The sequence below is a fragment of the Mytilus edulis genome, chromosome 5 (genome assembly GCF_963676685.1).
Source record: "Mytilus edulis chromosome 5, xbMytEdul2.2, whole genome shotgun sequence".
NCBI classification, from domain to species: domain Eukaryota; kingdom Metazoa; phylum Mollusca; class Bivalvia; order Mytilida; family Mytilidae; genus Mytilus; species Mytilus edulis.
The window spans coordinates 24,781,048-24,808,463 of NC_092348.1; the positions used below are offsets into that span (position 1 = coordinate 24,781,048).

Sequence of the window (27,416 nt, forward strand, 5' to 3'; positions counted from 1 at the left end):
GATTCCAAGTAACATCTAGAGTATGAGAAGGGTGTATTATATCTCCGATCTTATTCATCCCAGTAATAGATGGATAGGTGTTTGAGAACAACATTGGGAAATGAAGTCACAGGCATCCGATGCGCGTCTGGCGTATATACGAAATTTCAATCCTGGTAACTATGAGGGGTTTATTTCCAACCTCCGGATCGATGCCACTGCTGGTGGAGATTTATTTCCCCGAGGTTATCACAAGCCCAGTAGTCAGCACTTCTGTTTTGACATGGGTTATCATTGATATGTTCATAATGATAAAGTAACTGTTAACAAAATTTTGAATTTTTGAAATACTAAGGCTTTTCTACCTCAGGAATAGATTACCGTAGCTGTATTTGGCTAAAATTTTAGGAACTTTTGGTCCTCAATGCCCTTCAACGTCGTACTTTATTTGGCCTTTTCAACATTGTTTTATTCGAGCGTCAATGATGAGTCTGGCGTATATACGAAATTTCAATCCTGGTATCTATGAGGAGTTTAATTATGAACCATGAATTCCTTTCTAGAAGATCTACACTTTGCTGATGATATCTGTCTTATTCTTGCACCAGGATCAACTTGATGAACAAAACCAACAGACAGAATGAAACAGCGCAAAGCATAGACCGGACTATAAACGAGAAGAAGACCAACTTCATGAATATCAACAGTCACACAATAACAACCAGTGTACTTAGAAAATAACATTATAGAAGAGGTTGAGGACTTTGCATATCTTGAAAGCATGCTAAGTTACTCAAATGGAACAGCGAAAGATATAAGATCCAGAATTAGCAAAGCTAGATATGCATTCTACCAATTACAGCCCATGTGGAAAATAAGGTCTATTAGTTTGAAACGAAGATATCAGAATATACGCCAGCAATGTGAACTCAGGCCTTCTATACACATGGAAAAAGGTATTGCAACTTGTTGATTTTTTAAAATTTGAAAAATCAGCCTCTTTTTTTGGATGGAATATGATAAAATATTTGTAAAATAATATTGAAAAGTAGTTAATGATAACATTGGCATTAAAACGAACAAAAAATGTAGGAAAACAAAATGTTTTATCTAACAAAAAATTTTATAACAAAATGAAGTGATTTATTTTGTACAAAAAAAATGCATTTTACAACTTTTACTGTAGTCGAACTTTACAATGTCAGACATTTTAAAATTAATCTTCAGATGATTGTTCACATCATGGTTGATCGTTATACGCTAAAGAATAAGCACTTTGTGCACAGCCTCCATTCAAACGGATAACCGAATCTTAACGTCTTCTGATTCCTGCCATAAGTCGACTAATTTGTTGCTAAGGTAGCAGCAACCATTCCTGACGAAGGGTATTGTTTATTTCATGACGTGTTTGAACTGGGGTGTCCTTTCGTGCACTTCACGCACAAAAGTGTCCGCTATATGCTCGATATGGTTCAAATTCGGGCTACGATCGGGCCAAGGATGATAAACCGAATTCCATTTGAACAATGGATCTTCTTCCACGATGCTAGTTTCCAACTTTAGCGAGCTCTGCATTATATTGGATACGGACAAATCTGTGTCTGTTCGTAGATAAAGGTCCCCGAACTGGTCTTATCACACGATAACCAGTAGCGATGAGCCGATCTCGAACAGTTCTTGTTTAAAGGCTCATGTATGGTCATCACTCTCTTTTTAGGATTGTATTGTTTGCAATGGTTTCCCTTCTGACCAACCTTCATTATGCTTGATTTTCCCTAGCAGATGTTATAGGGGGTCTTCTTGATCTCGGAAGGTCTTTAACATCGTTTGTTGCCTGATTTTTATTCTCAAAACGACTTAAAATGGAATGGTGATGACCAATAATACGTGCAATTGTTAGAGCAATATACCTGCTTCTCTCATGTTGATTATCTGCCATCTTGCTGCAGTTATGAGTTGTGGATGACCACTTACAAGGTGTCAATCACATTACATTATCAACTTGGTTATTTAAAGTGTTGAAAACAATGAGGATAAACCATCTGTTTTATTGTTTACGAGTACAGTAGCTGCATGTGCAGATAAGACCTTATCGAGTCGATATTTATTGATTAAACTCGGGTGATATTTAGATAATGTTTAATTAGTTCTATTTTAACAAATTATATCACAAAAAAAGAATGTTTTTTTTTTTAATTTGAATTTCAATTTGGTGTTGCAATACTTTTCACCATGTGTATATATGTGACAGAATTCTGGAGAATTATTCATTCAGACATTAAAGGCTTTCCTCATTCCATAACTCGATCCTGCTTGAGGAAATTCTGCAAGCTATTCAGGCCCAATAAGATAACCAACAAAGACCTGTACCACAATACCAATCAATGTTGTATTGAGATCAAGATTTAAAGGAAGAGATGGCGTTGGATTGATCATGTGTTGAGGAAAGGAAATTAGGATATCTTGAAGAATGCTTTGCGATGGACACCTGACGAAAAAGAGGGAGGCCAAAAGAGACCTAGCGTAGATTGCAATTGGTGAGACACTGAGATGAAAGTCCTTGGGTAGACCTGGAAGGAGATTGAGAAGAAGGCAGACAGGCAAAAGTAGCGAGTACTGTTTGAGGCCTTTTGTGCTCACATGCATGACGAGGATGAGTGAGTGAGTGATTCGAAATAGACAGTGGCTTCAAAATAAAAAATAAATGTCCCGTAGCAGAGAAGACATTAAGTATTACCCTTGTCCGTCTGTACGTCCTAGAGTTAGTTTTCGTTCTCTACCTTTAATTTGCCTCAAGTAAATGATATGAAACTTATATGTACAACCCTTATTACCACAAAACACAGATCAAGTTTGAATATCAGTGGAGTCACTTCAACCGTTCTAGAGTAATGCTCCTTTACAAATGGATTAAACAGCTGCACCATGAGCGCATGATATGTACGTCGCATTTTCAAAGAATAAAGTTCAATAGCTTCTTATGCAATGTCATATTAGAAATTTACGAAAATCTAAAGGGAGATTACATCAAGATATAAACAATTCACCAAATTTCATAAGAACTGCTGAAAGCATTTTTGAGTTATTGTCCGAAAAATGGAAAATCACCATTTTTTAATGAATAAAACCCCTTTGTTCAGAAACGTAAAATCTAAAATTTATAAAATACGAAAGGGAGCTCATATCAATAGATATAATTAATTCACCAAAGTTTTATGCAAACTCGTCAAAGCGTTTTTGAGTTGACATGTTGACGACGGACAGATGGACAGAGTGACAGACAACGGTATGCCATAATAGGTCCCGTGAACAGGCGTATAAAAATCATTGAATTTTTCTTTTCCATTCTTTAACTTCAGTTTGCCTCAACCAAATGTTATAAAACATCAGTTTGAACAAAATGTGTCAAAAATTGGCATTTGCAGCTTCTCTATTTGGCATCTTATGTTTAAGAGCAAGAGCAGAGATTGGTATCCTCAAATCAGTATAATGTCAGGGTCAGATGGAGAATGTAAACTAGCATGTAATTGATCCAACTTAGTATTTCCGACTTTACAAAGAAAGAAAGAATTCATGTTTATATTTAGAACACATAAGTATATTATCATTCTTATATGCATGTAAAAGAAAGGCAAAATACAAATGCATTTTCTTCAATCACAAATTAAATGAAAGATATTTAAGTGATACCCTTCAAATAGTTAGAAAGTTATAACCTGGTATTTTGTGATGTTACACTATTGTTTCAGGTTGGGTGAAGGTTGGTGCTTATTAAAAAGTTTAAACCCACTGCATTTGTTTGCTCCTGTCATAATTCAGGAACCCGAAGTTCATTGGTTGTAGTTTGTTGATATGCTTCATTAGTGTTTATCATGTTTCATTTATTATATAGGTAAATAGGTAAGACCATTGGTTTTCCTGTTTGAATGGTTTTACAGTAGCCATTTTGGGGGCCTTAATAGTTGTTGTTCTGTCTGAGCCAAGGCTCCATGTTAAAGGCCATACTTTGACCTATAATGGTTTACTTTTACAAATTGTGACTTGGATGAAGAGTTGTCTCATATACACTCATACCACATCTTCTCATATCTATATCAATTTGTAATGTTGAACTCTTAGTAACCTGGACCATGATGGTAAATATTCGATACACATGACAAACATTTTGGTGTTAAATAGTAATAACTTAATTTTAAAATGTAACATGTTTTCTGATTTGCTGGTTTTTTTTGGTCTATCAGCCCATAAATGTATCTTTGTCATGTGACCTTGATGTCATTAACTTTTTCACAATGACTTATTTAGAATTAAATTATAAAGGATGACTGTGATATTTTTTATATTATTTCTTTATAGAAAGATAAAATGTTACAGTCATTCCTTAAATACAAATTTTTCTTCCCAAGAAGATAAGGAGAATCTTAAATTAAAACTAAAAGTCAGTTGTTTTGATGGATATGTGTCACAAGATGGTGCTCATCGATGATTTCCAACATTAAAAAAAACAAACAAATACAAATCATTTTATTCTTTATTAGTCTTTGCACAGCAAAGTTTATTTCCAAAATAATTAGATTCATACCAGATGACATTACAAACAGGAAAAATCATCTAAAAAAAATACCCACAACTTTCCAAAAACTGGATGAATTAATATCATACAAAAAATGAATCAGAACACCATTAAAGCACTAGTATAACAATATCTCAGCAGCAAAGGATTATGGGTAAACACAAAGTCCTTTTATTAAGGCAGAAGAAGTGGTTATTTTACAAGTCACCCCTTTCATACTGTATAAAAGTTTGATTTACTTTTGCTGTTACATTTTTAAACCACACATTTTCTTTTATGATAAACAACTTAAGGATGTACTTAGGTGAGGTTAGGTGAAAATTAATAAATCAAGAATTTAAAATTGATACTGTAAGCTTGTAGAGCATTCTTTAAGGATAAAAATAAGCTAAAAATATTGATAGGTCATGGACCTCCTATTCGAGATATTTGAGATTTAAAATATGGCGGGAAAAGGCTGACTCGGACTTTTACCTTATGTTTGCATTGGTATCATTTGGGTCCCAAAACAAAAGAAAGAAAATTAAGAATCTTCTAAAATTTTGGTAAATGACCTTTCATGAGCTATTTAGTCTTATATGAAAAAATAAATGGGTGTTATGGGGCAAAATATTTTACCTTGTTTTGTATGGAAAAACACCAAGGAGTCAGAAAATTTGACACAAATTCCAAAACCTCACCTAAGTACATCCTTAAAGATGGGGAGAGACTTTATACTTTTTTAACTCTTATTCAATTCCAACTTAAATCTATAATCTTGACTCCTGCAAGTATTCATTATTCAAAACTACATTGTTCAGATACAATTGTTATACAAAATTAGATTTTCAGGGATATAGCTGAAAAATTTTCTAATTCAATAAAGCATTGAGCATAAAATTTAAAGGTTCACAATTTGTTTACTGTTCCTGACAGTCAATACACTGTATGTTTGTTTACCATATAAGTTACAATGTTTATATTGTTTAATACTGATATTCAATAACACTGAAATTAAAATAAAAATAATGACTGTCATTCCCTCATAAATACCTAATAATTAATTACCTTATAATTGTAATATATGAACTGAAAATTTTGCAGCAAATGATATTAAATTTACAAATTTTAAGTATGCAAATACTAAAACGATATATTGATGGAAATAAATTAATCTGAAACTGATGGCCAGGAAAATTAAGACTGCTTAAAGCATATATTACTCTGTTTTACTTTAAACTAGTGTTACTCTCAAAACATCTTATTCAATTTGCAGTGTCAGAATCTAAAAATATTAGGGTAATTTCATTACTTCTGTAACAATATTCAAAATGATGGTATGCCATTGGTTGGTTATCCAAGGTTTTGGATGATTTCAACCAATCATAATGTTGTGGTGTACCCTTTTTGAAATTATACCCACATTGCATTATATTCAGGAATAGGCTACGTTCAAATCAGAAAATGATTTTGTCAAAGCAATAAGGGGAGAACATTGTGAATTCAGGTGCAACTAACAACTCAGAACAATGTACGAATTATTTGTGTTATTCAGAACTTTTAATTGGCGGTATTATACCCTGTTATTTTTCAAATAAGATTGAATAGCATATCATTTAAAATATCAGCCAATAAAATAGCTGAGGTAAATAATACATTCCTCATAATAGCACAAATACAAAATTAGAACACATAACATATAATGAGCACATTATTATCTCTAAACAACTGTCAACCAATCAAAATACACGTAACATATCGAAACATCCATGTTCACCTGGAACATGCCGATTTCTAAAATTAATTTATCACAGAAACATAAAAGAACAAATTTTGTTATGACAAAAGTATTTACATATACAACTTTGACTTTCTATTGAGTGACTGTGAAAAGTCAAGGTTGTTAAAACCCCAATTAGTAAAATATCTTTTTGAATATTAAAACCATAATGTTTTAACAATTGATATTTGAAAGGCTATGACTAATTTCAATAAATATTCATGTCAAATTTTTTTTTAAGAAAAGCAATTTAAATTGCAGTCAGTAATAGCTGCAATATTTTTTTTTAATTCAAATTTTTCAGGAATATTCTGAACACAATTATAAAACCCTCTAGAAATAAAACATAATTCTTTTTAGGTTTTGAGTGATATGCAGTCTAATGGCATTTGAATTTTGATCTATGAACAAGTTAAGATCATTTAAATAGTTCTAATGTAGATCAGATTAGTTTAATCCGATATTCTTTGTGAATACAATGGTGTACAGAAAACTAAGCAACAAAGTTACCCTTTTTTATAACAATGGTGAAACATGAAGTTTGACCCAACAGTATCACACAGGGTATCCAAATCCAAAATCTTTGGAGATACCCGTTGTAAATATTGTATATTTTGTGAATAGAAATACCTACTACTGGTACACTTGAAGTTTCCAAAAAATAAAAAAAATACTAATATCATTAACTTACTATTAACATTTCTAAGGCTTAGATATTAATTTTTCATTATAAGTATTAAAATAAATGGCACCTTTAATAAAATTTGTAAGGGTTCCGCGGAACCCAGTGTCTCGCCTACTTTTGCTGTTAATCACACACTCAACAAAAATGATGAAAAATTCAATAAAAATATTCCTTTCGATATTATCTTTAAATTGTCAGAAGCTTCTGTCCAAGTTTGGTAAAAATCCAAGATAGTTTAAGAATCTTAAAAATGTTTTAAAAACTTTAACTGCAGACTGTATGTAAAGTTAACTGGAAGAAAAACTAAGTCCATTTATAAGTAAAATATGGAAAAAATGAATTTTTATTTTTACAAAATTTACTTCTGGATACTATGTTCTGATCATAAACAAGCTTCTGTTCAAGTTTGGTACATTTTCAGGATAGGTTAAGAAAGTTAATAAAATTTTAAAAATTTTAACCACAGAGTGAATATTTGTGGACGCCGCCGACGGCGACGCAATGTAGGATCGCTATGTCTCGCTTTTTTGACTAAAGTCGAAGGCTCAACAATAACATTGTAAAATGTCAAATAATCAAATGCAACTGTTTCTACAGTATAGCACCATACATCATTTCTCAGATTGCTTTTAATAAATTAAAATAAATGATTTAAATCAGAGGTATTTGTATTCTTCACTAGATGAACAAAGGACATTCCTTTTACCTAGTTTTACTCCACATCTTTTATTAATGCCATACATGTTCGAAAAGCTGTTTGAACTGACATTTTTTTATATATAACTTTCAACATCAATATCAAAATTATTCAAAGTTTACTGTCACCTAATTCTCAATATTTCAACTGTCAAGCATTCACGATTTAATCACACAAAGTATAATTTATACAGTTGCAGTCGTACTATATGTATATAAAAACTTAAGCAACACAATTTATAGTTAGTGTCCAAATCAAGAATGCCAAGAATTATAACATGTTTGAAACTACAAAAATGTACAATATTTGTTAGTGGTGTTGGGCAATTCATTAACTTTTTAATATTAGAGCATATTTTTTTACATATGTACATGTATTCATATTAGATTTTCCAAAATTTTGAATTGATAAAAAAAACTGAATAAAAATTGGTTCAACATAATTTTTTCGAAAATTGACTTTGTATGAAATGATACACGAAACACTTAATAAGAAATAATTTTGGTCCACTTGCTGTATACTATGCTTATATCAACTCTAATCAATATACCTTTCCTTATATCTAAACTTGACTTAATGTTTTATCAGACCATTTGCCAATAAAAAAGGCATTCCCCTTCGTCAATATTACACTAGTACTATACCAAACAAAATTGGCTTTTGCCAATGCAAATCATGATAGGTTGAAACTGATATATCGGCACTTTTAGAAATTTTTAGTGAAAAAATAATTTCAAGTATCAAAAGAATTCAGCATACCAACAAATTAAATGTATTTAAAGTTTTTAAAAACTATTTAAAAAGGTTACACATTACATACAGATAAATTTGCTCTTTTCACTAGGTCTCCATTGTCAATTAAAATTTATAATTCCTCCCAAGGGAGACAATTTTAAAGGGGATCTCTCAATTACAGGAATTGCCAAAGAGATTATTAAAAAGTGTAAGAAAGATCCTTGCCACCAACAACCAATATATAAATCTTGAATAATTGTAACTGTTGTAATCATACATAATTTTTGATGGATATATTTTTCATAGTTAAACTATATATATAGTTAGGAAAGAAGCTATATAGTGCCAAAAAAAAAGTTGATAAAGACAGACAACCGAATGGGAGGACAACGAAAAGATTCACAACACTCAGTAATATACTATATAGAAAACTAAACAATCATCAACAGAAAACCCATCACTAGTCAAGCCACAGCAGGTGCTTCAGAAGAGTTTATAGTTTGGTTTTGAGTAAATAAATATCATGCAGTAGAAATAAACAATAACATCATGGAAAATTATTTGTGAAACAGTAATTTTAAACTGTTTGTTTTTGTGCCATAATCTCAATGCCCTTTCAGATTTACACAGAACAATACTTCATGTAATTTAAGAAGTTATTTAAACGATATCACATGATATACACATTGTATTGGATTATTTCCCTTTAATAAGCAAAAATAAAACCAACAGTTTCTTCAAAGAATTATATTTTAACGATTTAAAAATTAGCTTGATGTCAAAATCACATCTGTTGAATATATAAAGTAATCAAAGACTCTATCTGATGAAAAAGTAATGTGAAACAATTTATAACAAGTGAATTCAGAAAATATTTGATTTGTATAAATTTGCATTGTCAAGATTAAATAGGACACAAAGTGAAATCTGTCATTAAGGATTTGTAATGTTAGGTTGGTGTCTTATTGATATATATTCTACATATCTTTTTTAGTGATTTATATATATATTTGTTATAGATGTACATCATCATATAAAAACAAAGAAAAACAATTTTATAAAAGAAAACTTTGGTACTTCAAAAACTATTCATAATATCATAAAATCAAAAAACAAAAAATGACAATACTTCAAAAGTATTTTACAACATTAACAACTCATCAAACATAAATCAACAAGATCCACATTGTAAACAACAAAATTAACATGCATATATGGAATTCAATTCTGTTGTAAGTAAATTAGCAATTAAATAACAAACATATGTTATCTCTTGTAATTTCAATGTGTAATCTCAAACACAAGTGCTTGTTGATAAAAAAAAGATGACTAGTTTTTCTATCGATAAAAAATAAACACATTTAGGTGTTTGTTAATATTCTACAACTTATTAAACTGTTAAAAATAATTGAGATCTTATAACTGACAAAAATATGCTGAAAAGATATCATTTATCATCAAATATAAAAGTTGAATCAATTGAAACAAAAGCAAATCATGTGTATAATAATGAAATTATGAGGGATATTTATTAAAAATGTGAATAGAATCATCTATAGATAGATTTGTTTTGCGAATCCTAATATTTTTTAAATTACTGCTGTCAAAAATGAAAAATTCAGCTTCCCATATTAACTGTTATAATAATTGATGAGTTTATACTGTATTGTAAATATCAGATGAATAATAAGAATTGAAAAACATGGCTTGATATAATTCCTTATATGAAAATTATAGACTACAATAGCAATACTGTGTTGTAATCATCTGTTTACCTAAGAAATCCATTTTAAACTGGTACCCTGTTCTTTTCTTTATTGTAAGTGTCCGAAGCCAGGTATATTCTGTACATTCTGGAGTCCTAATAAAATAAACATATATTTGTTATCAATGTTATAATTATGAAACATTTTGTATTTTATCCATTGTGGCAATGTTTCTTGACATACAAGGAAATTAAATACAAAATTTATACTTTGAAACTCATTCAGCCCAAATTTGGCTGAAAATTATTCATCAGTTGAACAGTAGAATATTTTTTTTAAAGTAAGCAAGTTAACTAGATGAACAAATTGTGAAAAATTGTCTTTTACATGTTGAAAGGGCAATAACTCCTTTAGGAGTAAATTGAAAATTTTGGTCAGATAAACTTATTTGAAGAACTTACTTTGCTGAACATTTTTTTCTGTTTACAGTTTATCTTTATCATTATTAATATGCAAGGTAATAACCAAAAACTCAAATTTCCTTAAAATTACCAGTTTAGTGGAGCAACCCAACAATGGGTGATTAGATTCATCTGAAAATGTCAGGGCTGATAGAACTTGATCTAATGAACATTTTTACATATCATATTTGCTCTAAATGCTTTGGTTTTTGAGATATGCCAAAATCTGCTTTTTACCCCTATGTTCAATTTTAGCCATGGCAGCATGGTTTTTTTTGAAGAAACAGGAAATAAAACACAAACTTTATGCTAGATACCCTTAGGATTTTCAGCCTAAGTTTGCTTTGGATTGTTCAGTAGTTTCAGATTAGAATATTTTTGAAATAGTTTACACTGGACGAATGATAACTAAGATAAGTGATGGCAAAGCTCACTGTTCCTTTGGAAAGGTGAGCTTAAAAGGAAAATAACAAAAGGAATCTATCAAATGTCTCTACTGTCTTGAATTTTTGTTTCCTGAGTTAACCTGAAATATCTAAATTTAGCTTGAAAAGGACAATGATAACTATATTTATCAAATTCATCCAAAGTCATTAGTTACCTTGGGAAAATTTTCACAGTACAAAATGAGAATGTTTTATTAATAAAAGCAAAATATTCTCAAGGTTTATCATCAAGTTTATCTTAGCATGAAATTTGTAAATAAGTTAAACCTGATGCAGAAGGCCACATGTTTCTATTGGCAAGGGGGTCACTCCACTGCATAGATAATGGCCGATGTGATTGGTTTCTCACTTGGTCACATGGTGTTACAGCTGCAGTCTGATTGGATGATGGCCATGACTGTTTCTGAGACCATGATACTGATGACAAGATGTCCTAAAATTACATGCAAGATCATTTCAGGACAAGTTCTCAAATGAAACATGTGATATATTTATTTTTAAAAGTTCCCTTTAATATTTACTTTTCATAACTCTTAAAGAAAGCTTGTGAATTCTCATACAAATTCTAATTATAAAGAAAATTTTAAGGAATTCTATATTTCTGCCATCAAACACTAAATACAATTCATGAATAACAAAAGCTTGTTTGTAATTTGACATACTACTGTGGATTCATTTATTTTCGTTAGTACATTGTATAAATTTTTGTGAATTGCTAAAAACTTGCATATTCGTGCATATTTGATTTTTGCAGTTTTGCCAATCTCAGTATACAAAGCCTATGGAAATTATGTTTTTTGTTGAAAATTTGAATTCTTGGTTCACCTGTTCCCACGAAAATTGGTATCCAACGAATGATAATGAAACCACAGTATAAGATGACATATTTTTACTCTAACCATAAGTGTCAAATCTATCAGTCTATAAAGTAAATTATATTTGAAAGATAATCATGAAATGTAAAACTTACAACATTTTGTTCATCTGTATTCTTTACCTGTTTGTCTGTTTCTTCGTCACTACTTTCATTCCTGTTATTGTAATAAACAACAAAATTATATACTGTAAATTCAGAAATTATTGCGTATATTTATCATTGCGATATTGTCATTTTTAACTGAAATGTGATATTGAGGAAAATTCTGTTTAATTCATTAAAAATTACAAAATGGGAGTTTAAATTTATAATCCTGTTGCATTTTTCGCAATAATAAAAACATTGCAATAATTAAATTCAACCTGGTAAAGGTGATCTTAGTGTGTTTTTGACAGTTTGTTGGGTTTTTTTTCCATTTTGATTTAATGCCCTAAATGTCTTTTATTAACAATATTGGAAACTCCATTGCATTTGCTCAAGCCTTCATTTCACTAAGATATTTACAATTTGTTTTAAAGAAGAATAAAAAAAAAAGAATATTTTTTAATTTAATGCCCTCTGACAGATTAATATGTGCAACACAGGGGAAAATGAAACTCTGTTCTTTTATTTAAGTAATTTTTTTTTAATGATTCACCTTCATTCTGTGACATTTTTATTCATGTTTTTTACAGATGGTCTATTAGAAATATATAGATTCCACAACTGCAACAAGTGTAATTACAATATTTCTCAGCTTGAGACAGTTAAATTTTAATATTTAAAGCACGAGGCTTGCCGTGCTTTTTCAATAATTAAAATATAACTATTGAGAGTGGACAAATATCGTAATACACAAGTTACAGTGGTGGAATCTGTTTCTCTTATGATTTTCATCCTTCCTTTTAAAAGATTTGAGGAAAGTTGTGTACTTTTGATGTGTTGTCATCAGGCATGGTCGCCTTATTTCATGACGTCACAATAAGAAAATTCAGAAGAAATCAAGAAAATTAAACATCACAATTAAATTTTAACCAATCATTTGCCGAGAACAGATTTTTCACTAGTGAGGAGAATTTTTTTTCTCATACCAGTACGGAAATGTGAAAATAGCACAAAAATTAGAGAAAATCTGATAAACAATGGTAGAAATTTCCTATTTAAAGTACATATCTTTGCAAGAAGCTTACTTTGAATCCATTGCATGTACAAGGTCCAGCCCTACAGCAAAAAACTGTTCTCCGCAAGAAGAATCGTCACTGAGATCGTCTGAGTCCTGTATAGCAGACCAGCTACTATTTAGACTGTTTAGAGTATCTGAGCTGAAAGTAAAGAGAATATAGTCATTGATATAGTCCTGTATAGCAGACCAGCTACTATTTAGACTGTTTAGAGTATCTGAGTTCAAATTAATATATTTCTTAATAAACTATGTTTTTTTTAACAAAAACAAAAATGTGGGCCATTTCTGGATAGCTAATTTAATATCAATTTGATACCTACAGAAATAGCAGCAGAGTTGTCACAAGTTTATTTTTTTTATTTGGTTGTATATTTGATATGGAGAGTTATCATTTTCTGCTGATATAATATATTTTTGTTCAGAAATTTGCTATATATTTCAAACAAACTAAATAGCATAATTGTTATGTTGCCATCAAGAGAATAAAAACAATTGAAGAAAAAATAGAAAATTGCTTTATATTTCAAACAAACTAAATTTTATTCTTTTATGTTTAAGCAACCAAATATCTACATTAAACAATACAATTATTCTCAAATCTTTATTTGTTTGGCCCATTTACCATGATTTGCTCTATTCTTTATGGATTTTGCTGAATAGTGATTAGTCTGTATTCTTTATTTTATTGTGCCCATTTTATATTGTTTTATATACCTTGTACTCTATTCTTGATCTAATTTGCCCATCATTCTCTATTATGTAAACCCCATCAAAACCCTCATTTTACTTTTTGTTGATTTATCTTACGAGTTAATGATAGAGACTGCTGCAAAAATGACATACTATTTCATAGCATTCAAGACAAAAAATTGGTGATTTAAGGCCAAAAAGGTCTCAACCAGGCATACTACTGTATAGGGGGCTATTTTCGCGGGTGTAAAATTTCACGATTTTTATTGAATAAGGTATACAATATTCTGGCGGATTTAAAACTTTTATCAATACCTTTGAATGTAAACTTTTATTTGGTCGGGTTGTTGTCTCTTTGACACATTCCCCATTTCCATTCTCAATTTTATTTTAGTTTTGCGGAATATATTTGGCGATTTTGTTCTATCCTCGAAAATAAGCGAAAATAACCCGCTATACGATATGTTATCAACTTAATATGTATTTATAATACCTACCACTGTGTAGACATGCTGTTCATTGGCCAGGTCCTATTTCCATATTTATAATCTGGGAATGACCAGTTAGAACCAGTTAATGCATTGGTAGATGGCTGTGGACTTAGAAAGTTTGGATTTGGACGGTTCAGTTCATGTGAAAACCTTCTTGGTAATGTACCCCCAGTACCCATCATATCATGATAATTCATATGGCCACTTAATGCTACACTAGGCAAGCTTGAGCGATGAGGCCAGGTGTTACGACCAGCTCCTCCCATTCCCGAAAAATCTAGAGATCCTTCTGAGTGTCTCTGTGGCTGAACTTTGCTTGGCCTCATTTCATCACTCCCAGGAGAGGGTGTGCGTGATGTGTAAATACTTGGCACAGTAAGTTGGTTTTCATGAATGGTTTCCATGTGTTTTGGCTGGGTTCCACATGCAGACAATAAGTTGATAACACTATCTAATTCTTCAGCAGATGCTAAAGGCGTTTTGCCTGATATCTGTTTTACTATATTTTGATCTGGAAATATACAAATAAATGTATGGCATATTAATGATAAAAAAATCAACCATGATCTGTGTTTTGTGGTAATAAGCATTGTGTATAAGTTTCATAACATTTGGTTGAGGCAAACTAAAGTTAGAGAATGGAAACCAGTTATGGGATGTACTGACAGACAGACAAGGGTAAGACTTAATGGCACATACGCTACAGCGGGTCATAAAAATTTCAGTTTTGAGTACAAGGTGGTCAAGGTTGAATTTCTGAATCTTTTTCCTTTGCACTTACATATATATTATAATAAGCATTGCAAAGTAAAAATTTGTATAGTTTTTCTTTGTGTACAGCAAGAATCATATAAAGATACAAGTATTCCATCAGTAATAATGATACTAAATACAATGTGCAGTTAAGTGTTGTATTATATTAAAAAAAAAAAAATAATTTTTGACCAAAATAAAACATCAATAACACCAAATCTCCTTATTTTTATTTCTTCTAAATATAGTTCCATTATAAGACTATTCTTATAATCAACTATCAAATAAATATCCACAACAAATATTCCTCAGCTTTTCAATCTTTTTCTAACCTAAATGTATCGCAAACAATCAATACATTCTTTTTAACAAAAATAACTTAAACATAATCAATCAAAATCTTACAATTTGAATACAAGAAGTTAGAATTGGAGAATGACGTAGGTGCAGTTGGCAGATAAATAAGTTTATATAATTTTGCTGCTTGATATATATATATCGATTATTGTGTTTCCTACACTTTGATATCATAAAATATCAGCTGCAAGCCTCAATGTAAATCTTTTTAGTGAGTGAGCCCAGCAAAATAAGCTTCACATTGTGAAAATTTTCAAGCAGCTGATATTTTAGAAGAAAAGAAACCAAGAGAGAGAGACTGAGAGAGAGAGCGACCAATTGCATGTGTGAACTGCAAATACTTGACCATAATACTCAAAATAAAAAAATTGTACCTGGACTAACTGGTTTCATTAAACTGCTCTCTGGTAGTACTTCATCAGTTGGATCTGGTCCTATTTGTACCAGAATCCCTGTCTGAACATCTCCCCTAAACTCAACATGTGGCTCTTCAATACTGTCAAAAACTACATCCTTATTGAGCACTTTCTGGTTATCTTTAGTTGGTGCATCACTTTGATCGTTTTTACTTATGTCCACATAAAATGCAGTCCCACTGCTACTTTCATCTGGTGAATTCTTCCTTTCAAAGAGTGAGAGAAATGATGATTTTAGAGTATTTTGCTTGGTAGGCAATTTTGGTGAGTAGCTGCTTTGGTTTTGTTTTTTACGAAAGTTATTACGACTAGGAGATTGCCTAGGGGAAGGAGGTATGATGTCTAAGTTACTCATTTGGAGTAAAATATCTTTGTTTTCTGAACACTCGTAGGATTGGACTAGTACACTGAGTAAAGAGGCAACAGTGGCAGAACACATTTGATGGTAGTCTAACTGAACTTTTAAGAACAGCAATAAGCACCGACATAAAATCTGAAAAGATAAATTAATTCTAAGTCAACGAATGAAAACAAAAAATGAATGGTAAGAGGGTCAGACTAGGATTTTGGCATCCCTTTAGGAAATCTTAAGGGAGAACTACTCTTATAATTCTTTTTAATATTCACATATCTCTAAAATATAATACATGTACGTATCAAATCCTTGAACATTATTACCAAATGAATTTCAAATTAACTTGAACATACTGTATTCGCAGTGATCACTGCATTGAGTTCAATTTATCTGTATTCAGAATCAGTATTTTTACAAATAATATGTTAGTCAATGGTTTGGAGACGAGTGAGTTCCTAAGCTAAAAAAAACGTTTGTAATTAAAAAAAAAATGGACTTCAACACAATCAAATCATTCAATGACAATTAAGTAGGAACAAGCATTAATTTAGCAAAGACTAAAATGAAAAAATCTCAACAAATTATAAATGGCAGGGATGTAAATAATGAAGTCAACTTAACATACTTGTAAATTTGAATGGCACCTGTCATTTTCATCGCCACTCTCAAGCTGGTTTTTCAGACCAAACAATAAATTTTCCATCTCTCTCAACTTTCCTGATGGATCAATACCATTACTACTGGAGTGAACTGACTTAAAGGCATTACTGGTTTCCTGTCCAAGATTCTCATAACATGTCCCTTTCACAGCACTCTGCATGGAATCAATAAGGTGGGTACCAGCCCCATCAAATTTCTTCCATGCATCAATGTACTCCACCACGCCTTCGTATCCGTTCACAACATGTGACATGAACGAAGAATTGTTCATGTTCAAGAAGAATTTAGATTTTGATGTTTCCGTTTCATTTCCTTTACCTCCTGCATTCATAGAAAAATGCTTCTTCAATGATTCCATGGTTTGAGGACTTATGGTATATATATTATAGAAACATGTTGAGAAGAATGGTCATATCTCTGCCTCTTCTCAAGCACCATATTTATTGCATTAGTTGTCTCTGTCTTGATTGGGCTACAAAGACATAAGAAAATATAAATATGACAAAAAAAGAGATACATTTAATGGATTCATTTATTTGCATTTACAATGTAACCTGTCTAAAACAACACACTTTGGGACCAGAAAAAAATGTCAGATTAAGAAGGGTGTTGGAATACTCAGATTTTTCCTGCAAGGATAGCCATATTTTGTGACCATGAAAATGTGTCGGTTGAAGCAGGATGTTGTAATACTCAGGTGTCGGATAAGACAGGTTACACTGTATATGCATATGCATATGATAGGTATTTATTTTTGTGGTTGCATTTTCAAGGATATTTTGTCTGCACACATTAAACATTTAAATTCATGTTTCCCAAGCTCTATACACTTGAGATCCAAGAAAATTGACATCTAACAAATAATAATGAATCCAAAGTAATGGGGAAATGTCCAGGAGAAAAGTAAGTATAACATCAAGTTACTACATGTCATCATAACAAAATGAAATTGCTAGGCCAGATGAAATTATCATGTAACAGATAAAAATATTGGAAAGAATAAATGAACCATGTTGATTAATGATTGATATTTTTTTTTTAAAGAAGTATATTTTGTTATCAAGTTAATGTTCAACAACAACAAAAATACATTAAGTATGGTAAGAAACAAGAGACAACCTTTACATGTTTACCAGAAGAGGACCCATTGCCAGCTGATGCCTTGAAATAGCTAAACTAAAAACTTGATAAAGACAGACAAAAACATAATTCCTTCTTATATAGTACCTAGCTATATAGGTTATACAACAAAATCCTATTGCTTTGTCTGAACATGCTGAATTTTACATGGTTTAAGTCTTACATGTATTTCATATCTGGAGGAACTAATTTCAATCAAAAATATAATTTTGACTAGGCTCAAAATGCAATATTTGATCCTTACTTACCTAATAAGTTAGTTTAAATCTCTTAATATTTTTTTTGAAAATATAAGTTAATAAAGATGACATTTACACATGAATATTTAAAGTTATCAACTGTATTTAACTCTGTACAATATACTCACAAAAATATATTTCTGATATATATATATATAAATCAAAAATGTGATGAAGAAATAACTTAATATGTAAAAGTTGCACAACAAAATAGTTTTAAATGTCAAAGGTAGCTGTATTATGTCTTGACACAGCAAGCTGTTACATAGACATTTTGTACTGCAATATACAACACCCACACATAAATTGATTTGATGAATTAAATATCTTTTATTTAGAGACAGGTTTATTAATTTTCATTATTTTATCATAATCTTTTGTGTTAATTGAATCAAATATTTATTTCAAAATATATTCATATTTCCATATTTTAATCATTTTTTTTTAATTATTCGAATGTTTAAAAAAAAATCACAAGTTTCGTGCAGGATGTTATAAGGTTTTCCACAAAGGAGAAGGTAATTGATAAGGCCACTTTTGTTGGCCCCTTGAATTAGAAATCAACAAAGGCAGATCCAGGAGGCCCTGCCCCCTCCCCATTTCCTGGGAAAAATTTGGTTGATTATATAGGCAATCACTGAAGCATGACTGGAGTGGGCCCCCTTAGGTCAGTCAGCTGCCCCATTATAAAAAGTTCTAGATCCGCCACTGATCAAATAGTAGTATTATAAATCAATCAAATAAATTTGTATTTCAGATGTTCATAGGACATAAGATTGTCAGATAAACATGTTTGTATTTTTGAAATGTATCTAATGCATTTGCTTTAGAGCTTAAAGGTCTTGCATGTTTTACAACAAGATGCAATCAGATTGACACCAAACTGGAATTTGTAAATCTGGACCTTCTAACATTGATTGATTTTGATTTTTGGTGTTTTAACGCCACTTTTAAGCACCACATTTAGGCTATTTCGTGGCGGTAAGTTTTTATTGGTGGATGAAGCTGGTGTGTCTGGAGAAAACCACGACCTTCAATAGGAAAACTGACAATCCTAGTCAATTAAGATTGGAGTTGAGTGCACCCGCAAACTCACAACCTCAGTGTTGACTGGCTAGTGATTACAGTAAGTAACTACTTATACCACTTGGCCACCTTTCAAATGGTTGTTGCCTTGTTTCTTCAAAATACATGTTGTACATGTATGCTGTACCACAAGAATTTCAAGTTATTGCAGAGACAACCCTTTAAATATCATTTTACACTACACAAAGGTGTATAAATTATCAACAATAAAAGCTAAAATTGAGAAATTGAAACTTGACCTTCTTTTACTTTTAGTCACAGGAAATAACATACATGACATATATATATATATATATATATATATATAGCCCAGGTGGTCGTGTGGTCTAGCGGGACGGCTGCAGTGCAGGCGATTTGGTGTCACGATATCACAGTAGCATGGGTTCGAATCCCGGCGAGGGAAGAACCATAAATTTGCGAAAGCAAATTTACAGATTTAACATTGTTGGGTTGATGTTTATACAACTCGTTGATGTATATACAACTCGTCTAAAAAGAGCTTTCGCTGGCCGTGTGTTACCTTTCTTCGTCAGTTTTAATCTAGCGGCGTACTACAGTACATGATATATAAGGCATGAAGATGTTATTGTTACAGATCAGCTAAATTATCTATAGTAAAGGATCCTACAAATTAATGTAATATACAGTCACAGAAAATAATTATATTTATAAGTACGTCTGAGTCAGTGACAACTCTACAACAGATGTATCCATCGGATCGCCATCAATGATGGTGATACATGGCTGTGTACATAATGTATATACAACTCGTCTAAACATCAACCCAACAATGTTAGATCTGTAAATTTGCTTTTGCAAATTTATGGTTCGTCCCTCGCCGGGATTCGAACCCATGCTACTGTGATATCGTGACACCAAATCGCCTGCACTGCAGCCGTCCCGCTAGACCACACGACCACCTGGGCTCTCAAAAAAAGAGCTTTCGCTGGCCGTGTGTTACCTTTCTTCGTCAGTTTTAATCTAGCGGCGTACTACAGTACATGATATATAAGGCATGAAGATGTTATTGTTACAGATCAGCTAAATTATCTATAGTAAAGGATCCTACAAATTAATGTAATATACAGTCACAGAAAATAATTATATTTATAAGTACGTCTGAGTCAGTGACAACTCTACAACAGATGTATCCATCGGATCGCCATCAATGATGGTGATACATGGCTGTGTACATAATGTATATACAACTCGTCTAAACATCAACCCAACAATGTTAGATCTGTGAATTTGCTTTCTCAAATTTATGGTTCTTCCCTCGCTGGGATTCGAACCCATGCTACTGTGATATCGTGACACCAAATCGCCTGCACTGCAGCCGTCCCGCTAGACCACACGACCACCTGGGCTCTCAAAAAAAGAGCTTTCGCTGGCCGTGTGTTACCTTTCTTCATCAGTTTTAATCTAGCGGCGTACTACAGTACATGATATATAAGGCATGAAGATGTTATTGTTACAGATCAGCTAAATTATCTATAGTAAAGGATCCTACAAATTAATGTAATATACAGTCACAGAAAATAATTATATTTATAAGTACGTCTGAGTCAGTGACAACTCTACAACAGATGTATCCATCGGATCGCCATCAATGATGGTGATACATGGCTGTGTACATAATGTATATACAACTCTTCTAAACATATATATATATGAAAAGGTATTGTCAAAGCATTTTCATGTCATTGCACAGACAACAGTTCTAAGTTCCTCTTACATGTATCACTACATTTGCACTTAAAGGTCTACAACTTAACAAAGATTAAAGCTTAAATCTTGAACATGAAACCTGACCTTTATTAAGCATGTTAGTCACAAGAAACAGAAAATCTAAATTTGTATAGATTTCCTCAAATGTTTTCAAGTTATTGCGCATGCACAGACACTATTTTGCATCTGCCTGCTCGGTAATATGAATAATTCAAAATGAAATATTCGGTTTTTATTAATTTTTGATTAAAAAAATTCATATTTCAAATTTTTGTCTACATCTTTACTAGTTATGATGGTTATAATGCCTCTATAAAATTTAAGAGTAATATTCATTTGTACCTATTGAATTTAGTTACTGTTTGACTTTATTTTTTTTTCATTTCAGCAATTTGAGCATAAAAAGTTGATGGTAAACGAATAAACTTGTGTTGTATACTTTCTGCAAGACTGCAAATTATTAATTATAAACATCTTTAATTTTTATGCAGTTACCATCATGATCATAAACTTGTACCATTTAAAGTAAAGAGACATTTTAGCACTAGTAAAATTATCACTCAACTAAGAACTTAGCCAATATGGATTGTTACTTTCCCCCCCCCCCCCCCCCCCTAATTGGTGGATGTCCCCAACCGGTTTAGATTATTCCTAATAATTTCTTTCATATTTTTGTTTGTCTTAACAATAATTTGCATTCAAACCCTTGGTCTTAAGGTCAAGGAACAGTAAAAGGGCTATGAGATCAAATCCTTGAATGTTTGTTTACATTGAGTGGTATTCATGGTAATTATAGATTGTGTCTATTGCAAGCACATGGTTGAGCCTTGTTCCCAATATCGTTGGTATAAAGGTATAATGTGTTGACAACTGGTTCCCTTTGATTAGAAGAATGGAAAAACATATATGAATTAAATAGGGATACCAGTTAAAGAACAGAAACAAGATCGGTATCAAATTTGTAACTTGTTCTCATAGATTCAATAAAATGCCAGCTAAGATTTCGCAAACAATTTAAGTTTTTCACTAGACCAATATGGCAATCACCAGTGCTTCTGCACAAGTCTAATGAGATTTAAACTTAAGACCCCCTTAAGGCTACCTCTTAACGTTGCAGACTGCTTTGAACAAGGGATAAAGTGATATACATAACATTGTTTTACCAAAACTGCCATTGTAAATAAAAATAATAAAATTGTATTCAATATTGTTATGATTTATATTTCAAAAAAAAGTTTTCATGTTTTATAATCATAATAGTCATGATAGTAGTCCCAGCATGCATGTACATTGAGGTGCATTAACATAACAATAACACAACGTAACCCAGTCTGTGCCAAACTGTTTTAGGGTTTGTCCCTGTTGTTTAATCGAAATTGAAATTTGACATTTTTCTTCTATACATATGCAAATCAATCAAATATATTTTATTGTCAATTAAAGACACCCATTACAGGCAGAATAATCACAAGTTAAATTTGGTACAATGATTACAAAATGATTACAATTATTTGAGTACAATTAAATCAATGATTACAACGAAGAGAAAAGAAAGACACACTTATGAATATTTATAAAATGTGTCATGTTTCAACTTTGACAAATACAGTGATCCTAAAAAATATAGGAAACTGAATTTAAATATTCTGGTTTTTCCCCTGGTGCTTTTATGATCCTACAATAAGAAACTGTACAAATATCTAAATTATGCCTCTGTCTTTCAGTCTGCACGGTTAGCCACTAGTCCGATGCCCCAGACTAGTAAAATTTCATTCGGACTAGTAAGTTTTTGCAAAATTTTGTTTGGATCAATAAGAAAAATGTAAGGATATTGGTCTTCGGACTAGTAGTTAAAAAAGTTTTTGGTGCAGACTGGTCTTTTTACAGTAAAATATATAAACTCACTAAGTTTCTAATAGTTGTTTTCGAACAACATTTAAATTATTAATTAAATTGCTCACTTGATTAAAAATGTGACTATCTTCATTGGACATTAGCCAAATAAATTGTGATTGATAATCTAAATTGTGTAAGTTTTTGTAACTTTTAACTATGTTGGAAATAATGGAAACTCTCTCACTTTCCAAAGATGAACATTTAAGTAAAAAATGGAGTTCATCTTCCACTTCTTTTTTACAAAGATTACAAGTTCTATCCATTGCCTGAAGTCCCCTGTATCTACCTCTCTCTATTTCTAAATCATGATTACTAAGTCTGAATTTTGTCATCTGAATTCTCAGATTCCTATTACCTATAGCCAAATAAGGTTCAAAATATATATTTCTCTTAAAAAGTCTGTATGTTCTAAGTTTATTTCCAAATGACATATTTTTTCTGTCATTGTTTAAAGATGAATACCACAACTTATTATACTTTAATTTAAGTTTGTTTAAAATAAATCTTTTCAAGTTTGATTTCATATTAAAAACTTGTGATAAATCTATGTCTAAGTATTTTGCTAGTGAACTTATAGAATTAAACCAACTTTTCTTACTATGGTTTGATAAGGATTTTGATACAAGGAGAGCTTCAGACAATAATTGGTCCTCTGTACTTGTTAAACGTGATAAGTATGAAAACATATTAACTATAACTTCAATAAATAAAGGATATCTCCCTAGCTCACCTATCACTGCCATATTTGTGCTTCTCTTTCCTACTCCCAGTGAAAATTTACAGATTTTTAAATGAACTGATTCAGTTTGCAGTTCTTTACATAATTTTTCAAAATAACAATCTCCTTTTTCAGTTAACTTTTTTGAATCTAAAGCACCCCAAATTTCACTTCCATAAGTTAAAATTGGTTTTACTGTGTGGTCAAATATATGAAGTAAAGTTTTAATTTTGGGTTTATGACCTTTAAATATTTTATAAATTTTAAAAAGAGCTTTTAGTCCTCTTTTATACAGATCATGTTTAGCATCTGTAAAGCTTCCAGAGGCACTGAAGTTTATCCCTAAGTATGTATATTGTCTAGCTTTGTCAATAGGACAATTATTTAATTTAAAAGATGCATGATTTATTTTTCCTGTACAATTGAAAACCAAACTTTTTGTTTTCTTAAGGTTAATTTCTAATCCCCATTTATTACAGTACAGGCACAACTTATCTAAACTATTTTGTAAGCCTTCTGCAGTTTCAGATAGCAAAACTACATCATCAGCATATAATAAGCACTGAGTTCAACTGAATTGAGTCAAGTTGAACTGGGTCACAGGTTTTATCAAATATTTCAGGGAGGTCATTAATGAATAATTTAAAAAGGTTAGGGCTGAGATTATCCCCTTGGCGAACCCCTATATTAGATGAGAAGGAGTCTGTCATGTGAGATTTGCTAATTCTCACATTCAACTCAGTCTTTTTATACATGCTTTTAATAACATTATAATATAAATCACTGATGCCATATTGTCTTAGTTTATAGAAGAGACCCATATGCCAAACTGTATCAAATGCCTTTTTGAAATCGACAAAACAAGAAAAGAGAAGCTTAGGGCCCATTTGAGTATATTTTTCTATTAATGTTTTGAGAACAAACATATGGTCACTTGTTCTTTTTTTCTTGCAAAAACCAATCTGTTCTTTACATTATATTTCTCTTTGATAAAAAATTCTCTAGCCTTATGTTTAATATTTTTGCAAATAGTTTTCCTAGTGCACTTCCAATGGTTATACTCCTGTAATTTGAGGGGTCATCAGTAGAACCACTTTTGAATATTGGTAAGTATAAATCCTTTTGCCCACATAGAAGGGAAGGAGCCAGTTAAAAGAATATGATTAAATAATTTTTTTAAACCTGTTAATAGAAATGACTGGCTACATTTTAGCATTTCATTTAGAATCATGTCAAAGCCACTTGACTTCTTATTTTTTATATTCTATATAGCGACATTCCAGCAGCTTCTGCATATGATGAATGTGAACTACATCACATGTACTGAATTAGACTATTTACCGGATTTGTAATAACTGAGCAACACAACGGGTGCAACATGTGGAGCAGGATCTGCTTACCCTACATAAAATCACCCAGAGTTTTGGTGGTGTACGTTGAGCTTAGTCTTTAGTTTTCTATTTTGTGTCTTGTGTACTATTATTTGTCTGTTTGTCTTTTTATTTTTTAGCCATGGCGTTGTCGGTTTATTTTCCATCTACATGTACATGATGTATGAGTTTGACTGTCCCTCTTTTGGAGTGTTAGTCTTCAATGTAAATATTACTTTTTTATTATTGTTACATTTCAACATGTCAACGTATGCAGCCAACATGGGCAATGCCTTCTGCAATAAGTCCAGATAAAAGATATACAATGTAATTTTATGGGGACGAAGTCCACTATTACATAATAATAGTAGAAAAAAAAAAAAAAAAAAAATAGGGAAAATTTCCCGAAAATTTTCATTGCACTAATGAATGAATGAACTCAAAATCGTTCAAATTTTTTTTGTCACTTTTTTTTTAATTCCCGCATTTGCGCAGAAACCTACTTCCTTTTTCCGATCTCGTTGTCTGTGAGACTTTTGTAGTCTAGTAAAATATGGGAACACAATACCAATATTTCATTTTTAATTATTCTTTGTCTTTGAATCTATAACGTTACCTGATGCATTGCGTTTCTTTGTTTACATTGAACATGACGTCATAACTTAAATAACGTCACAAGTAAAATCCCTAACAACAGAACCAAAATCGGAAACGTAAGGGTATTTCCATTTCTTTTTTTTAACAAATATGTAGGCTACAAAAAAAATAAATTCATACAGACTTTGTTCCCATTCACAGGTAATGCCTGCCTCATATTAAAAAAATACCTCATGTATATTATGTATATGAACAAATGTCAAGAAAACACAATTGCAAATAGTTTTCAATTTTGAGTAATGACAGTTTTTAACGATGGTGAGGGATAACACAATAAAGAATATACATCTGAGTTTTTGCACAAGGTCCATGTCAACAAATAAAAAAACTCCCATTCCGCATTCGTGCATTTTGACTTGTCGTTATGATCAGACACAGGAACATAATTAACAAATTCAAAACAACTTAACTCAAGAAAAGACATCATCGTGTATAATTACAAAGTTCAATAGTATTTCCTTTTAGAAGGGAAATGGGGAAAAGATAGAAAATATTACTTTTCACTTTTTGGTTTCAGCAAAAGTTTGTACCGGAAGTTGAATTTAAACTTTAAAGTGATCATTTTCATGTAAACCAAAATAAACCTCAGAAATGGCTCCACATTCAAAGGACGCTGTCTCATTAAACTGCTTAATAAGAATATTTAATCTATATATTTGGTTTGATTTTGAATTATTTCATTTTTTCACAATGCATCAACAATATGAAATAATCACCACTTTAATGAAGATGATAGGGTCAAAAAAGGTCAAGGTTACAAGCAGACGGATTCATATTTCTGTTGCAGAATGGCTGGAATCAAACGTCCTCTTTTAACCTCAGAAGCTGCTTGGCAAAATCTTCAAAAATATTATGATGAAAATGGATCAAAAATTAACATGCCAGACATGTTCAAAGAGGATGAAGCCAGATTTGACAAATTAAGGTTTTTATAAAAAATTAATTTATAAAATAAAAAATACATCCTGGTTTACTACTATACAGTAGACATTGTGAACTCAGCTTCATTTGCAATTTTTTTCAACATACCTTTAAATATCTGTCAGACTTCCATTATTTAGTTGCAGTGTAGGACATTATTTTATACACCTAATCACTAGATATATGAGTCCGCCAGTACTGGACATCGCAAACATGACAATGGTACCTGTAAAATTTTGATTATATATTATCAGATTATTGCATGGCATTTTTCATATCCCAGATATTATCAGCCCTACGTTCAATATCAGCCCAAGAGCCGCTTGGCTCAAGGGCTTATATTGACCGAGGGCTGATAATACATGCGATATAACAAAGGCAGTGGCTATTTGACCGGCACCGGCTAAATAGCAAATTTGCTATTTGACCGGCACCGGCAAAATAGCAAATTTGCTATTTAGCCGGCACTGAATAAAACTGTTCATTGATGGGATTAGTAGAGAATAAAAAAGCTTAATAATAAATTAAAATAATTTTATCACAATATCAAGCATTAAAATTACAGTACAACCAAAATAAAAACAAATGATAGTTTGGGTCAAATCTTTTGGCCTTCCACATTTCTTAATATTTGGTTGAAGTAATATATGCGAAACACGCGATCCACAACAACTGGAATTCAGTAGGTGTTATTCTTGTTGAGCGGTATCTCGTTCTTCTTTTTGCGAAACTTGTGAAACTTGTTTTCGTGAATTTTCAAAAATATTTGAACATTATCAGTATCATTTTCTTTATTGTCTGTTACATTTATATCATCATTGATGCTTTCAATATCCTCATTAACATGTACGTGTGTTTG

General features: G+C 31.4%; 2 protein-coding genes across 2 annotated transcripts in view; one reads left to right on the forward strand and one right to left on the reverse strand.

Moving 5' to 3' along the window:
* Positions 1 to 6,923: 6,923 nt before the first annotated feature.
* LOC139523285 (uncharacterized) lies at positions 6,924 to 26,192 on the reverse strand. The gene is made up of 8 exons (XM_071317152.1): positions 26,134 to 26,192; positions 16,768 to 17,274; positions 15,746 to 16,280; positions 14,268 to 14,772; positions 13,088 to 13,219; positions 12,012 to 12,072; positions 11,309 to 11,474; positions 6,924 to 10,289 (listed from the first exon to the last, which is right to left on the reverse strand). The coding sequence occupies exons 2-8, from the start codon at positions 17,158 to 17,160 to the stop codon at positions 10,243 to 10,245; spliced, it is 1,839 nt and encodes a 612-aa protein (XP_071173253.1). The 5' UTR covers positions 17,161 to 17,274; positions 26,134 to 26,192; the 3' UTR covers positions 6,924 to 10,242.
* A 163-nt stretch (positions 26,193 to 26,355) lies between these two features.
* Positions 26,356 to 27,416, forward strand: part of LOC139523286 (glucose-6-phosphate isomerase-like) — a 29,423-nt gene continuing 28,362 nt past the window's right edge. The window contains exon 1 of the mRNA XM_071317153.1: positions 26,356 to 26,561. Coding sequence (XP_071173254.1) covers positions 26,425 to 26,561 — 137 coding nt within the window. The 5' untranslated portion in view covers positions 26,356 to 26,424. The remainder of the gene's footprint in view (positions 26,562 to 27,416) is intronic.

Bases quoted from the DNA above. Each gene is read 5' to 3' on its own strand.
- LOC139523285 (XM_071317152.1), bottom strand. From the start codon at position 17,160: ATGGAATCATTGAAGAAGCATTTTTCTATGAATGCAGGAGGTAAAGGA. The intron at 11,475-12,011 runs GTAAGTTTTACA...ATGTAATTTTAG, and splicing joins ATACAGATGAACAAAATGTT to GACATCTTGTCATCAGTATC. The intron at 10,290-11,308 runs GTTTAACTTATT...TTATTTTATTAG, and splicing joins CATGTGGCCTTCTGCATCAG to GACTCCAGAATGTACAGAAT.